Here is a 13,996-nt window from a genome sequence, read left to right as displayed (position 1 = left end):
GACTTGCTGTTTCTTTTTCGCATGTGCTGAGATATTGGCGACAAAAGCATTGCACCCATCACAAGCCCTGAAAAAAGAACCTTTACTCGGTTTATTTGCATGCTGGACTTGGGCCCTGTTGAAACGTTGTCCATGGAGTATTTTAAGGCGGCTACCAGGAATCCCGTGTACTTATGTGAGCATATATAACCGGATATTTTTTACATTAAAAGATGAGCAAATTTCATACAAAACATCTTCTTCTGCCTTAATTTTTCACACAGACGAACATGTTGACTGAACCTAGGGTAACCAACCTATTTTGGACCCCATCAGCAGCTGTACATAATTTGGACACTTGCATTTGATTTTGCTGTCAGTGTCCAAATTATATACCGCTGCTGAGGGGGTCCAAAATACGTTGGATACCCTACATACTAGTTCGTATATGATGGGGTACTGGAGTACATTCGCCCAAGCATACACCTTTATAAGCAAGCTTGTAATTTTTCTAGACTGCTCGAAAAGCCTTCAAAGCAGTTTGCTTGAAAATTTCTCCCAGCCCTATACGGTTCAGGATTTCGGATTCGGGTAGGTTGTCAATTTTGAGCAACAGCAATCGCTGTTTTTGAATGATTTGTTTTGTTTACGTTTTGTTCGCCTCTCGCCTGTTTGTGGGACTGTGCTTGTCTATAAAACGTTCGAAACTGAATCTTTAAGTTTTAAAATTATTATCAGGAAAACGTTAAAAAACACTCTTCCAAAATGTCGTATATGCTGGCACATTTACATAACGGATGGCAGGTAGACCAGGCTATTCTCTCCGAAGAAGATCGTGTCGTGGTAAGTTTCAGTTACAGTGCTTTACTTTTAAATCGTCAAAGCATCTAACCGTTCTGATTTCGTTCTATTCCACCATAGGTTATCCGATTTGGCCACGATTGGGACCCTACCTGCATGAAGATGGACGAGGTGATGTATAGCATAGCGGAAAAGGTGAAAAACTTTGCCGTCATTTATCTGGTGGACATTACAGAGGTTCCGGACTTTAATAAAATGTACGAATTGTACGATCCCTGCACGGTAATGTTCTTCTTCCGGAATAAGCACATTATGATCGATTTAGGAACCGGTAATAATAACAAAATTAACTGGCCCCTGGAAGACAAGCAGGAAATGATTGACATCATCGAAACGGTCTATCGAGGTGCACGGAAAGGGCGGGGTTTGGTGGTATCTCCTAAGGATTACTCTACGAAATATAGATATTAAAATTTTACTATAGTATATAGAATTTGACTGTGCGAATATATAAATTAATAACTTATGCAACAATTTTCAATGAGCATTTCAAAAGATTATTTCGACTTTTTAAACATAGTTTAACCACGTTTAACTGCAGTTTAGTTTTTCAAATTTGTGGAGCACTAGTCGGTAATGTTTTCTTAGGAGCTTTGTGCCACATCTATTCCATCACAGAAGAAAGTAAAAACGGTGGCGTGGAATTTAAACTAAAGTTCTTGAAGCACCTTAGTAGAATACGGAACCTGCTATTTAAAAAAAATAAAACTTCCAAATAAATTCTACTATTGTCGCGAATAAACAGAAATAGTAGAATTTAATTGAAAAAGTTTTCTATTTTTATTAAATTGCATGTGGAATTACAGACTCAAATTTGAACTTGAGGTACGACTCTGGCTTAACAAGTCTCGGCTGGTAGCACAATCTACGCTATTGTTGATAACAGTTAACTACTTCTTCTTCTTCTTCAACTCTGTTCGAACTGTCATCGGACAGTTCTTGGTAAGGGCCGAGTGACTATGACTATAATGCCCTGTGGTGTTTTGTGACAGCACTGTCTAGGCTTAGATTCATTTTTATTGGCAATCTTTCGTAACTAATATCTTAATTATTGCTATTTTCTTGTATTGGGCTAACCAAAATCAAATATCCACTTTGCATTCTTTTAAAAATTTGCAGATTTCGTCAAAATGATGAAGATTTTTACTTTGGAATAAAGATGTTAAAGTATTATACACTAAATTGTAAGAATATTTCCGACGGATGGTCTCAAATTTATTGCAGTGCAATATAACATGTTCAGCGGTTTCGGGTACGTTACATGTTTCGCAGTTTTCATCATCCACTAATTTCATTTTAAATTTCCAATATTTGGACCAATCATGGCCTGTAATCAATCTATTTAGCTGCCTCGTATTTTCGTTATTTATATTTTTGTTAAAGAACCAGGCTACTTTTTCGAAGTTTGGCTGAAATTGATAGAAGGTTTTACCCTTAGTATCTGCATAATCCTTATACCACGAATTAGTTTTAGCAAACATGTCAGTTTCGAACTTACAAAACGCGTCTTTTATCAATATCTGGTTAGCTATAGTTCTGGTTTCAGTAAGACCGTGTTTTGCTAGTATGTCAGCGACATCGTTTCCTTTGATGTTAGTGTGACTTGGAATCCACTGAAATGCAACATTCCATGTTGCGGCTTTTCTAATAATATTAAAAATTAGATAAGGAACCTGTTTTTCATATTGCCCGGAATCTATAATTTGACAAGCAGATTTGGAGTCCGTATATATTACAGCGTTGGTTATTTGATCTTGTTCAATATATGACAGTGCGGTGTCAATTGCAATTATTTCCGCAGTTGTTATGCACGTTTCTGTTTCTAATTTAAATGAGTATCGTTTTTTATTGTAGGTTGTGTAAATTCCTATTCCGCAAGTAATGTTTTCTTTCGATGCGTTGGTAAAAACTTGACATCTTCCTTTGTATCTGCCGTTCATAGCGAATAATGTGAGTTGCTTGAGATGCATTGGGTTAGTGTTTCTTTTCGATGTTAGTAATGAATCTAATTTATGAACAATGTCAATTTTTTTAAAGTTTGGATTGGTCCTTACTAGTGGGGATATATTCTTCAGAATAGACTTCTCTGAAATGAAAATAGATTCGGTGTATGAAAGTTTGACATGGTTAGTGTTTTCATCAATAAGATGTAGTTGATCTGCTATTTTATCTCGGAAATAAATTGATCTCGCAATTTCTTTGCTTGTAATAAAATGTTGTCTTATATCTAATGGAGGAGTAGCAGCTATGGCCATTAATGAATTCAGCGGAGTAGTTCTGGTGCAGCCCGTAATTCTACGGAGGCATTGATTGTTGATTGTTTTTAACATTTGTTTACTAGATTTGCTAGCATTATTATAGATTGATGCACCATAGTCAAGTACACTACGGATAATAGATTTGTATATACTTATCATAGATTGTGGATGTGCTCCTTGTTTAACGCTGCTGATGACCTTAAGCATGTTCAATCTTTCTGTTATTTTTGATTTTGTATTTTTTATGTGACCGCTGAAATTTAAAAAGCGATCTACTGTTATCCCTAGGTAAACATGAGATTTGACTGTTTCTACAATCACATTATTTATTTTTAATGGTATAGTTCTATTGCTACCATTAAATAAGACTATTTTTGATTTTTGTGGATTGATCTTAAAATTTAATTTATCCAACTCTTGTACAAAGTTATCTAAAACACTTTGAACTTTTATTTCTAAAAGACGTAGACACTTTGCTCTTATTATGATTCCGAAATCATCGGCGTATTGTACAAGTACTGTATCCTCATCAGCAATCTGATGTAGTACTGCAGTATAAATATTGAAAAGCGTGGGTGATAACACATCTCCCTGCGGTAGACCGTTTGATACAAATCTTTCAATTTTACTATTCTTCATACTGAATGTGATTTTTCTGTTTTTCAAGAATTGGGAAATCCAGAGACATACCGCATCTGGAACTTTGTATTCAAATAGTTTGTTTACTAGCAGATTTGTTTGTATTGCATTAAAGGCATTTGACAAATCTAGGAATACTACCATAGTCTCGAATTTATCCCTTTTGTGTTGTTTAATAGTATTTATAAGAAAATTCGTACAGGTAGTCGTAGAAGAGTGTTTGCGAAAACCGAAGGATGTACTAGGAATTATTTTCATTTCATCTAAATGACTTGTGAGTGTTTGTAGTACGGCTGTATTCATAATTTTGGTAAGAGTTGGAACTAAAGATATTGGTCTTTTGCTGTCTATACTTGACGGATCTTTGCCTGGCTTTTCAATAGCTATTACTTTTATTGTTTTAAGAGATAAGGGTAAATAACAATTTTTCCAGACATTATTCAGATGTTGTACTATTTTAAGTTTTGCTTCAGTACTCAGTTCTCTTAGTAGCTGGTAACTGATTTTGTCTTCTCCAGGAGCAGATTTCTTTTTTTTCTTATGAATAATTTCATCAAATTGATTAGCAGTTAACAGATCATGAGGAATTGTAAAATATCTACTAGAAGCTATTAAAAATGTTGGATCGTCTGGACCAAAATTTTTATCCAAAAATTTGTTTGCTAACGATGAATCCTCATATAGTATGTTATTTGTAATTTTCTTTTTGGATTTTCCAGTTAATTTTCCTATTTTATACCAAAGTTCGCTTGTGGTTAACGAAGGGTTAATGTCTTCTACAAATTCTTTGAAACTTTTTGCTCGCTCTTGTTTTTTCAATCTATTAAATAAAGCCTGTTTCCTTTTGAAAACAATGAGATTTTCAACTGTTGATAATTTATTGAAAGCCGCTCTTGCAGAGTTTTTGTCATTCCAAGCCGCACTTACTTCGTCTGTCCACCAATGTTTCGGAGTATACTTGTTACGGATTCTGTTCTTTTTATGTATGTTGCTTACTATCTGTTGAAAATCTTCAATACGAATGTGGTTATCTGAATTAATATTCCTAATTTCGTCATTTATTTTTTTACGATTATAAACCCATTTCTGTTCAACTGTTACACTAGTACTGTAAGTAATTTTAATCAGAACGTGATGACTACCTATTCCATAGTCTAATGTTTCCCACGAAAGTTTGGACAGTATGTTTGGGCTGCACAAGGTTAAGTCTATTGCTGTTGAATTCCTGTTTATTTGGATTGGAATATAGGTTTTTGAGCTATCATTTATTAGGATTACGTTGTAGTCATTGATAATGTTCATGACCACTACGCCTTTCGTATCGTTGAAGTTATTACCCCACGCGCAATGATGCGCGTTGAAGTCTCCCCCTAGTATGATTTGTTTGTGATGTTTGATTGTGCTAAAAATTTTGTTTAAATCTTCTTCTAAAGCTTTCACTGTAATTGAGGGTGTTATATATACGGAAACCAGAACTATATCTAATGAGTACACTTTTATGGCGACAGCTTGCGTCGCTTCCGAGAGTGTAGGAAGATTAATTATATTGTATCCCATTTCCTGCCTTAAAAGCAGTGCGCATCCGCCGTAACTGTCTTCTCTGGATTTAAAAAATTCGTGGTAGTAAGGAATATGATATTTATTTGATTTTTCGAAATCAGTGTTGGTCCATGTTTCAGAAACGAAGGCAGCAGAATAGTTACCCATTTGTAATACTCTGAATAGTTCTTCTTTGTGCTTTGCCAGACTTTGTATATTGCACTGCAAAATGCTGAAATCAGCCATCGTAAAAAATATTATAGATCTATCAATTAATGATTACAAGTGGGTATCTGAGTTTAAGAATGTAAGATTAGTTAATCACGCGGTCAAATTTAAAAAATTTTTTGGAACATTCTTTAATTTTTTCTTTTATCGAATCATTTACCTCGGGGAGTTGAAAGAGTGCCGAATAAAAACTCATCAGATCACCTTGTACGGCTCGATGTGCTTTTTCTTCTGCTTCCGCAGCCATTTTGTTATACTTTTCTTCCCATCGCTCTTTTTCTGTAGTACTGTGAGGGTTATTTAATGCGGTCCCACGGACGTTAGTTGTAGTTTCTGTTTGCATGTTATGTTGTGTGTCTTCGGGTCTCTTCCTTTTTGCTCCAGTTGCACTTGGTAGCTTATTTGTAGACGAGCGGGGTTGCTGATAGTTCTGATTGCTTTTCGTGTTCGAACCTGCTTTAGATGCATAACTTTCAGACACGTTAGGAAATTCTTCGTAATTGGCTAATACATCGTAGAAATTGTTGGTGGGTACAAGTGCTAGCATCTCCTTTGCTTCTACGTAGGTCAGATTTTTCCTTGCCATCATTGATTTTATACTTTTTTCTTTCTGTCGTGCAGGGCAGCCTGGGTCAGTAGTACGGTGATCAGATGTTTTGCAATGTAGGCATTTTACCTCATATAGACATATTTCGGTAGTGGTGTCATGTACCCGGGAGCATGTGTCACAGCGTGTTTTTGCTTTGCAATTAGCCTTTCCGTGGCCAAACCGATGACAGTTGTCGCAAAAGATTAATTTCCGGACGTACGGCTGAACTTTTACTGGAATCCCGAACAATTTGATTTTTTCTGGTAGCACTTTAGCTCTGAACGTTACACTGACTCGTGTCGATGGCACTTTGCCAATACTATCATTTATCCATCTATTCAAACGGTATACTTCAAGGACTTGAACATTGCTTTCAATCTCATTGAGAATTTCGTTACAACTGATATCTGTTGCTATGCCTCCAATAACACCTGTTATACACAGTAGATGACGCGGGATATAGATTTTATAACCTCTCTCTTTGAACAGTGGGTCGACAACCATTGAATTTGCACGTTGCCAGCAATCGCAGAAAATGATAATCTTGTTATTTCCCATGTATTTCATATCCGTAATGTTGTTTCTATATTTTTCCATTTTTCGTAATACTGATCCCAATGAAAATTTATTGATTCGGCTTGTATTGTCCAACATTTCCACATAAAGCCTATATGGCGCCATGTCTGTTTGCGAATAGAGATAAGATGGCTTCTCCTGTGTAGTGTCCATTTTGTCTTGATTCTTTTCAGTAGCACCTTGACCTCTTTTATCGGGAGGAATTCCTCCTCCGCCACCTTCCGCCATGATTATACGGTTCTTCCTGTCTAGGTCCAGTAGTATTTAAACCAACTTTTGATAGAGATTCACAAATAATGATTTAAATATAGAAATCTTAAAAAACACGTGGAAATTTTCTTTTGACTTGCTCGACTAATTTAGACGTGTGCTCGCTAAGGCGTTCACCGGACGAATGAACAGTTAACTACAAAGTTTGTCGAACGAGGCACGGGCTGCTCGAGCCAAAGATGCTGATACCTGTCGAACTAAAATGTACGAAGTCTAATTCCATCGGAATTTCAACCCGGTTACGGAAAATACAGTTAACGGTTGGAATATTAGGCAATGGAATAATAATTTTAGGTTAGCACGATTGAGCTCGGTTTCTTATTGGTTTTAAATGGCCATCTCAGTTTTTCTAAGTGTTCATTGATTCAGTTTTCTCAGATGGCCTTTTCTATTGAAAAATTTTTGAGTCATTTAGTCCAAAATAAAAAAAATTAAATGTTTAAATGTACTGAAATGTGTATATACAGTATCAGTTCGATTTTAGCACGTCTCATTTTTGACACGAATCGTTTTTGGCAAATTTCATACCTAAATCATTTTTATTCTTTTTGAAACGAAACTGACATCACAGAATCCTTTTTTTTTTTCAAATACTGAATACTGGCTATCCTGAAAGCCTCATGTATAATTCTCCGCTTAGTTTTGTGAGTTCTGTGCGAAGTTTGGTAATAAAATTCGATGGGAAGTATGCCAATAATGAAACGTGTATTTTGATGCGATACTGAGCGGCATTGGAAACGAGACTCATTTCGTTCTGGTTCTGCTCGTTGTAATAACCGATAGTTCAACAAAAAAATTTGACAATATTCATTTTTCAGGCTTGTATTTTTTAAAATACACCATAATAGTGAAGGGGAATTAGCGGAAAATTAGGTAAAGAAGTGTCATTAATGAAGCAGCGATTATTATTGTTTGTTTAACTTTGCTTTTTACCTAAGCCGGAGGATCCGCGGATCGAGCCAAGCTATACTGGAAGCCAATTATAACCGGATTCGAACCCGAGCTCTTCTCCCGAGATCTGTAGATCGTAGATGAAGGTCTGTGCCTAGAGGCCCGAACGCTGGGCTGACGTAGAACTGCGAAAGTAGATACAATTCGATAATGCTGGACATTTTTGAAATGTTCAACAGTTTGTTAAAGTAAATTGAGGCGTCGTTGATCTTGTACATTTCAAAAGTAGTTTTTTTTGTTTTAAACAGGAATTCTGTTCATGAAAATATATTCGCTTTATTCAGATTGGTAAGAAAAATGTAGTGAATACATTTTTTTTTTAATACAGAACCTCTGTTTTGTGCTCAAAAACTGCTTCCGAAATTGGAATTTCCGACAAAAAGTTAATGCAGTCTACTTTTTTGTCAGAGAGCCCAATTTCGGAACCATTTTTTGGATCCGAAACAAGGGTTCGGTTTTTAGAAATTGATTTACTACTTTCTTCTTGCCAATCTGAACATAGAGAATACATATTCATTAGCAGAATTTTTGTTTCAAATAAAACACTGCTTTTGAAATTTACAGAATCAATGACGAATCATTTCTTCTCAAGTTCTGCACACTGGAAATTTCTGCATCATGACGCATGTTGAAATGTACCGTCTATCACGTTTTCATAGAAGAGTCAGGTATTCTGAAGACACGAAAGCTCATGCTTTTATGATAATAAACACAAGATAATAGTTTTGATTACATTGTTACTTTGCTAGGTATATGATTTTTATCATTGCAAGCTGTTTTAGTGTAGTGGCAAATGTTTTCTTCTACATTCGAAGTCTTATTGTAAGAAAACCCTCCTAACGTACGGCCTTGTGAGGAACAAAACTCTTCTGATTTTTGAACGTGGGCTAGATTTTTTGCAATTCCCATTCAATTTTTTGAAAGGAGATGTGTCACAACACTCCACAACTCGTGTCGAGTGTTGTGTTTGAACGAGATTCTCACTCACTGGGCTGAATATTTGTCGACACACTGAACTGAGCCGCGTTTCTTCGAAAATTTTTATCGAAAAGCCTTTGAACCTGCGCTGAACAGTTTAGCTGCCAGAAAAGTTTTTATTTGAAAAGATTTCCTGTTTTTATTTTTTGGCGTCAATGTCGAAACTAACATGGAACCTTTTCTTATTGAAAGTTCTGAACAATCACACAAAGAATGGGTTGCACAGTGTTTGTTGAACGCCTCCCGTGGGTCACGTGCTCCACTTGTTTTTTTTTTTGTAAAATTAAATATGTATTCTTGAATTTGTAACTGTTTAACTCGTTATTTGTGTTTTAGATTTAGTAAAACGCGATCGAACGATTAAAACAGCTTTATTAAGATGGTCTATTCACATCAAAGTACTGATACAGAATACATGAATGTTCAAGAATAATCAGTTGCTATAAGATTGGTATAAAAATGGCTGACTTGTACGAGGGGCTAGCAAATACCATAACATCCTCCCTACTCTAAGAAAAAGCTATTTGAACTCAACTTGATAATCATCAAATTTAACTGGTAAACGTGACGCTCTTTTTGGTCTGCATTCCCGTTGTTCAGAAACAGGTTTTGGCGATTGACATCCAGATGGCGCAGTAGCAGATACATTCGGAGCAAGATTCGGAATATTTGGCAACCTTGGTGACTGACACGGCAGATAGTCCATCGAAGCAGGCGACGAGTGCAAAACATCCATTTGAAAGTCCGGCGATAAGTCCAAATTGTTGTTTACACAGGAAGAATCACTACGGTTTAGATTTTCTCCCGGTTGTACAAAAAAACTTTTCTTCGGCGAAGAACGGTCGGGCGACGTATCAGGTTCCTTACGCGGCTTAAGGTGTTTCAGGCTTCGGCGATAGTTTGCTCCATCTACTTGTACCACATAAGATCGATCGCTTAGGCAAGATGTAATTTTCCCCGGAGTCCACAGCTTTGATGTCTCAGGATTGAGTTGAACAAAAACAGGTGAGCCAGTTTGTAGAATAGGTAGGTTTCGTGTTTTCTTATCGTAGTGCAGTTTAGTTTTCCTTCTGTTGTTCTCGATTGAAGCGGGTACATTTTCAACAACTTTCGGGAGCAATTTAGCTGCTGAAGTAGGAATTCCACAGCGTGTAGATCGGGAAAACAGACGTGCCACTGGACTTGAGCCGACGTTGTTAGGAATATTTCGCCAGTGCAAAAGTGCAAACCAGAAATCCGTGTTTGTGTCTGCTGCCTTTTTCAGCAAACGTTTTGCGATCTTTACTGCTGCCTCGGACTTACCATTTGCTTGCTGGTGGTGTGGTGCTGACGTGATGTGTTCTATGTCCCATTCAGCTGTAAAACTTGCCATTTTCTGGTTTATAAAATTCGTAGCATTGTCAGTAAGAATTCGTTGTGGTTTACCGTGACGGGCAAAATTTTTTCTGCAGGCAGCGATGACTGATTCAGGTGTTAGATCTTTTAAAATGTCAACTTCGAAGAAGTCGGAGTAATGGTCGACTGTTACCAAGAATTTCTGATTTTTTCCTTGATATTCACAGAAAAAGACGTCCATTGAAACAAGTTGGAATGGATAGACCGGTATTCCATGGCTCAACATTGGAGGATTAGGCTGTGATGCAGCATACTTAGCACACACGTTGCATTGTTTGACCCAATCTTTGATCTGGCTGCTCATTCCTGGCCAAAAGAGATTTGCTCTGGCCAACTTCAACGTTGCTTCAGTTCCGTTGTGACTAGTATGACATTTTTCGATTAGTTTTCTTCGTATCTTGTAGGGAACAACTATTCGATCGTCTCGAAAAACTATGCCGTCCTGAGTAGACAATTCGCTGCGACAGTTAAAATAAATTTTAGTTGCATCAGGAAGATGAACCATGGACTTGGGCCATCCTCGTCGCACAAACTCTGCAACCATTTGTAGAGTATAGTCTTGTTCCGTTTCTTTTTTTATTTCAGCTAGACAACTATCGGAGACATTCAAGAAACGTGAAAGTTGTATGTCCTCAACATCGTGAAACACTTTGTATATATTAAGCTTTTTGAAGTCCTTTTTCAGTTCTTTGTCGTCGAACGGCGCTCGAGACAACGTATCGGCCACAACATTGTCCTTGCCCGTAACAAATTTAATTTCCAAATTATAACGTTGCAAGTTGAGCAACATATGTTGAAGTCTTCTTGGTGCTGATAATAACGGTTTGCGAAATACGTTGATTAGAGGTTTATGGTCGGTTTTAATAGTTACCTTCGGATTTCCCACTACGAGTTGATCGAAGCGAACACAGGCAAATAAGATTGCGAGCAGCTCCTTTTCAATTTGTGCATAGTTACGTTCAGTAGGTGTGAGTGTCCTCGAAGCGTATCCAATCACACCTTCATTTTGATATACCGCAACTCCAAGTCCAAAGCAACTAGCGTCGCATTCGATAACCAGTGGGGCTTTTGGATTGTAGTACCGCAACGTTTTAACATCTGACACAAGGCGTTTAACGCATTCAAATTCGTCGTCTTCTGCTTTCCCCCAACTCCAGGTAACCGATTCCGATATCAGTTTACGAAGATTAGTCAAGTTAGCACTCAGGTTTGGAATGTACCTGCTCAGGTAATTCACCATACCGACGAAACGATGTACTTCTTTGCGATTCAGGGGAACGGGAAAATGTTGGATAGTGGAAATTTTTGATTCGTCTGGCTGTAGACCATTGTCTGTTAGTACGTGACCGTAGAACTTTACCGACGATTGGCAAAGCTTCAGTTTCGATTTGTTTAGTTTAACGTTTTGTTCCGCGAGACATTGGAACAGTTTCTGTAAACACTTATTGTGATTTTCAAGAGCTTCCTTGAGAGTATCACCACTTCCAAATACCAGCAGGTCATCTGCTAGGCATTCGACACCACTTAAACCTTGAATTACTTCTTGAAGCTTCATCTGAAAAATCTCTGGAGCTGACGAAATACCGAATGGCAAGCGCGTCCAACGGTATCGTCCAAACGGTGTCCAAAATGTGGTGAGTTTACTACTGTTTTCGTCTAGCTCAACATGCCAAAAACCTTTTTTGGCATCCACGGTGGAGAATACTTTTGCTTTACCTAGTTCAGGGAGTATTTCATCTAGCGTATTAAACTGAAGGTTGGGTCTCTTCAACGCTTTGTTGAGAGGAATTGGATCAAGACAGATTCTGATGTTTTCTGATTCAGGTCCTGCCCGCTGAACGATAACTATGTTGCTTACCCATTCTGTGTGCATTTTTTCCTTGACAATTATCCCATCATTCTCCAATGACTCTAGCTCTTTCTGTAGCTTATCCCGCATGGCGATTGGCACACGGCGTGGAGACTGGATTGATGGAACAACGTTAGAGTCTACTTCAAGTGATACTGTTCCAGCAAATTTGCCGTAACCGCGGAAAAGTTCGCTATACTTCTCAACTACTTTCCGTGCTTCAATTCTGTAAACTTTAAATAATTCTTCTGATGACAGATTGGCATTGGCACTACCGAATACAACCGATTTGCAAAATTTTACGAAGCCCAGCATTCGTGACGCTTTTGCTGAAAGCAGTGGACGATGATTTACATCTACGACTTGCAGAACTAATCGGAATCTACGACCCTTTCTGCGACAAGGGATTTTTACCTGACCCAGCACGTTAATTGGAGAACCTCCGAAACTCTGAAGACGAAGTGTAGACGGCTGTATTTTCACATTTTCAGATTCACTAAGTTTCTTCAACCAGTCCACACCAATCAAACTCGTGTTCGCACCGGTATCTACCTCACACTGAACCTTTTTCCATTTCTGGGAAAATTTTAAATCCAGTTCTGCTAAAACACTTCCTCCTTTGTTAGAATTGTCGCATATCTTCCCGATTTCGCATTCGGTGTCACTCTCGTTGGAAGATGTATCATTTTCACTAGACGCACTTTGCTCGAATTCATCTTTTACTTCCTTTACCCTTTTCGTTCTGCGGTTTCTCGACGTGTTACTAGCCTTGCACACTCGCTCAAAGTGATTTTTACCCTTGCAGCGGTGGCATCGCTTTCCTAATGCAGGGCACGAACCTTTCGTAAAATCATGTTTGTCCCCACAAAACTTGCAGCGCTGAGCTTGCTTCCGTAGACGAGTTTTCTTTTTTTCGATTTTATTTACCTCCACATCTAATGTTTCGGTGAAGAGTTCTAGACAGCGAATGGATGTTATTTCTTCTGTGCGGCACGTGTCTATCGCCTTCAACAGCGTAACATCTTCAATGCCCAACAACTTTGCACGCATTTTTTTCCATTTATTGGAAGTAACGACCTTATAGGTAATCAAATCAGTCTCCAGCTGTCCGAGTTGCGCAATTTTAGCAAGATTCTTTAATCGAGACACATAGTCGTCGATACACTCATTCGTATTCTGAACGGCAGAGAAAAAGTCAAGCCGGTCGACTATAATATTCCGTTTAGTAACCACTTTTGAACGAATTGCCTCCAGTGCGGCTTCTGGGTTGGCCTTCTCTGCTTCCGTCAATTCGAAATTAAAGTACTTCTTACGCGCAGTTTCTCCAATCACTGATAATAAAAAACTGACCTTTTGCGAATTTTCCTCGACTGGCCACCGGTCCATACCGATAGCTTTCGCGTAATCCTTCCAGCTTTTTTGAAAGAATTCAAAATTCTCACGCATGTCACCTTCTACAACTAGCGGCGATGGCTGCGGTACCTGGATACTGGATGCGCTCGGTCTTTGCACTGCTGATTGAGCCTGCGTCTGCACTTGTGCGGCAGTCTGCTTGCTTGAAGCTTGCATACCTTGGAGCAGCTGCGAAAACAAATTTGTCTGGTGCTCCAGAAACATTTTAAACTGGTTTGGATCCATTTTTATGAGGCACTCCAAACTACTTTTTCACTTCGAGTCGAAAAACAAAATGGCGTCTACAATTGCGCACTTAATGTTTTTTCAAAGTCACTACCGAAATTCCGTGTTTTCACAAGTTTGTTTCGCGATTTTCTTCAAATGACGCCGAAATCAACTTCTAGAAGCACACGCGAACTTCTGACACCATGTTTTAGATTTAGTAAAACGCGATCGAACGATTAAAACAGCTTTATTAAGATGGTCTAT

At 38.0% G+C, this 13,996-nt stretch overlaps 2 protein-coding genes across 3 annotated transcripts; one reads left to right on the top strand and one right to left on the bottom strand.

Moving 5' to 3' along the window:
* The first annotated feature begins 658 nt into the window (after positions 1–658).
* LOC128742732 (thioredoxin-like protein 4A) lies at positions 659–1,300 on the top strand. Of its 2 annotated transcripts, XM_053839179.1 has the most exons (3): positions 674–822; positions 901–951; positions 1,016–1,300. In XM_053839179.1, the coding sequence occupies exons 1-3, from the start codon at positions 777–779 to the stop codon at positions 1,249–1,251; spliced, it is 333 nt and encodes a 110-aa protein (XP_053695154.1). In that variant the 5' UTR covers positions 674–776; the 3' UTR covers positions 1,252–1,300. The 2 variants fall into 2 exon arrangements, with proteins under 2 accessions (XP_053695153.1, XP_053695154.1); XM_053839178.1 differs by having other exon boundaries at positions 659–822; positions 901–1,300.
* Positions 1,301–9,388: 8,088 nt separating this feature from the next.
* LOC128740818 (uncharacterized protein K02A2.6-like) lies at positions 9,389–13,750 on the bottom strand. Its single transcript, XM_053836383.1, has one exon. It carries the CDS (start codon positions 13,748–13,750, stop codon positions 9,389–9,391), a length of 4,362 nt encoding a protein of 1,453 aa, XP_053692358.1.
* Between the last annotated feature and the right edge of the window lie 246 nt (positions 13,751–13,996).

This window comes from Sabethes cyaneus, chromosome 3 (assembly GCF_943734655.1).
Source record: "Sabethes cyaneus chromosome 3, idSabCyanKW18_F2, whole genome shotgun sequence".
Lineage (NCBI taxonomy): Eukaryota > Metazoa > Arthropoda > Insecta > Diptera > Culicidae > Sabethes > Sabethes cyaneus.
The sequence above is the reverse complement of the archived record's forward strand: the minus strand, read 5'-3'. Positions and strand labels throughout refer to the sequence as shown.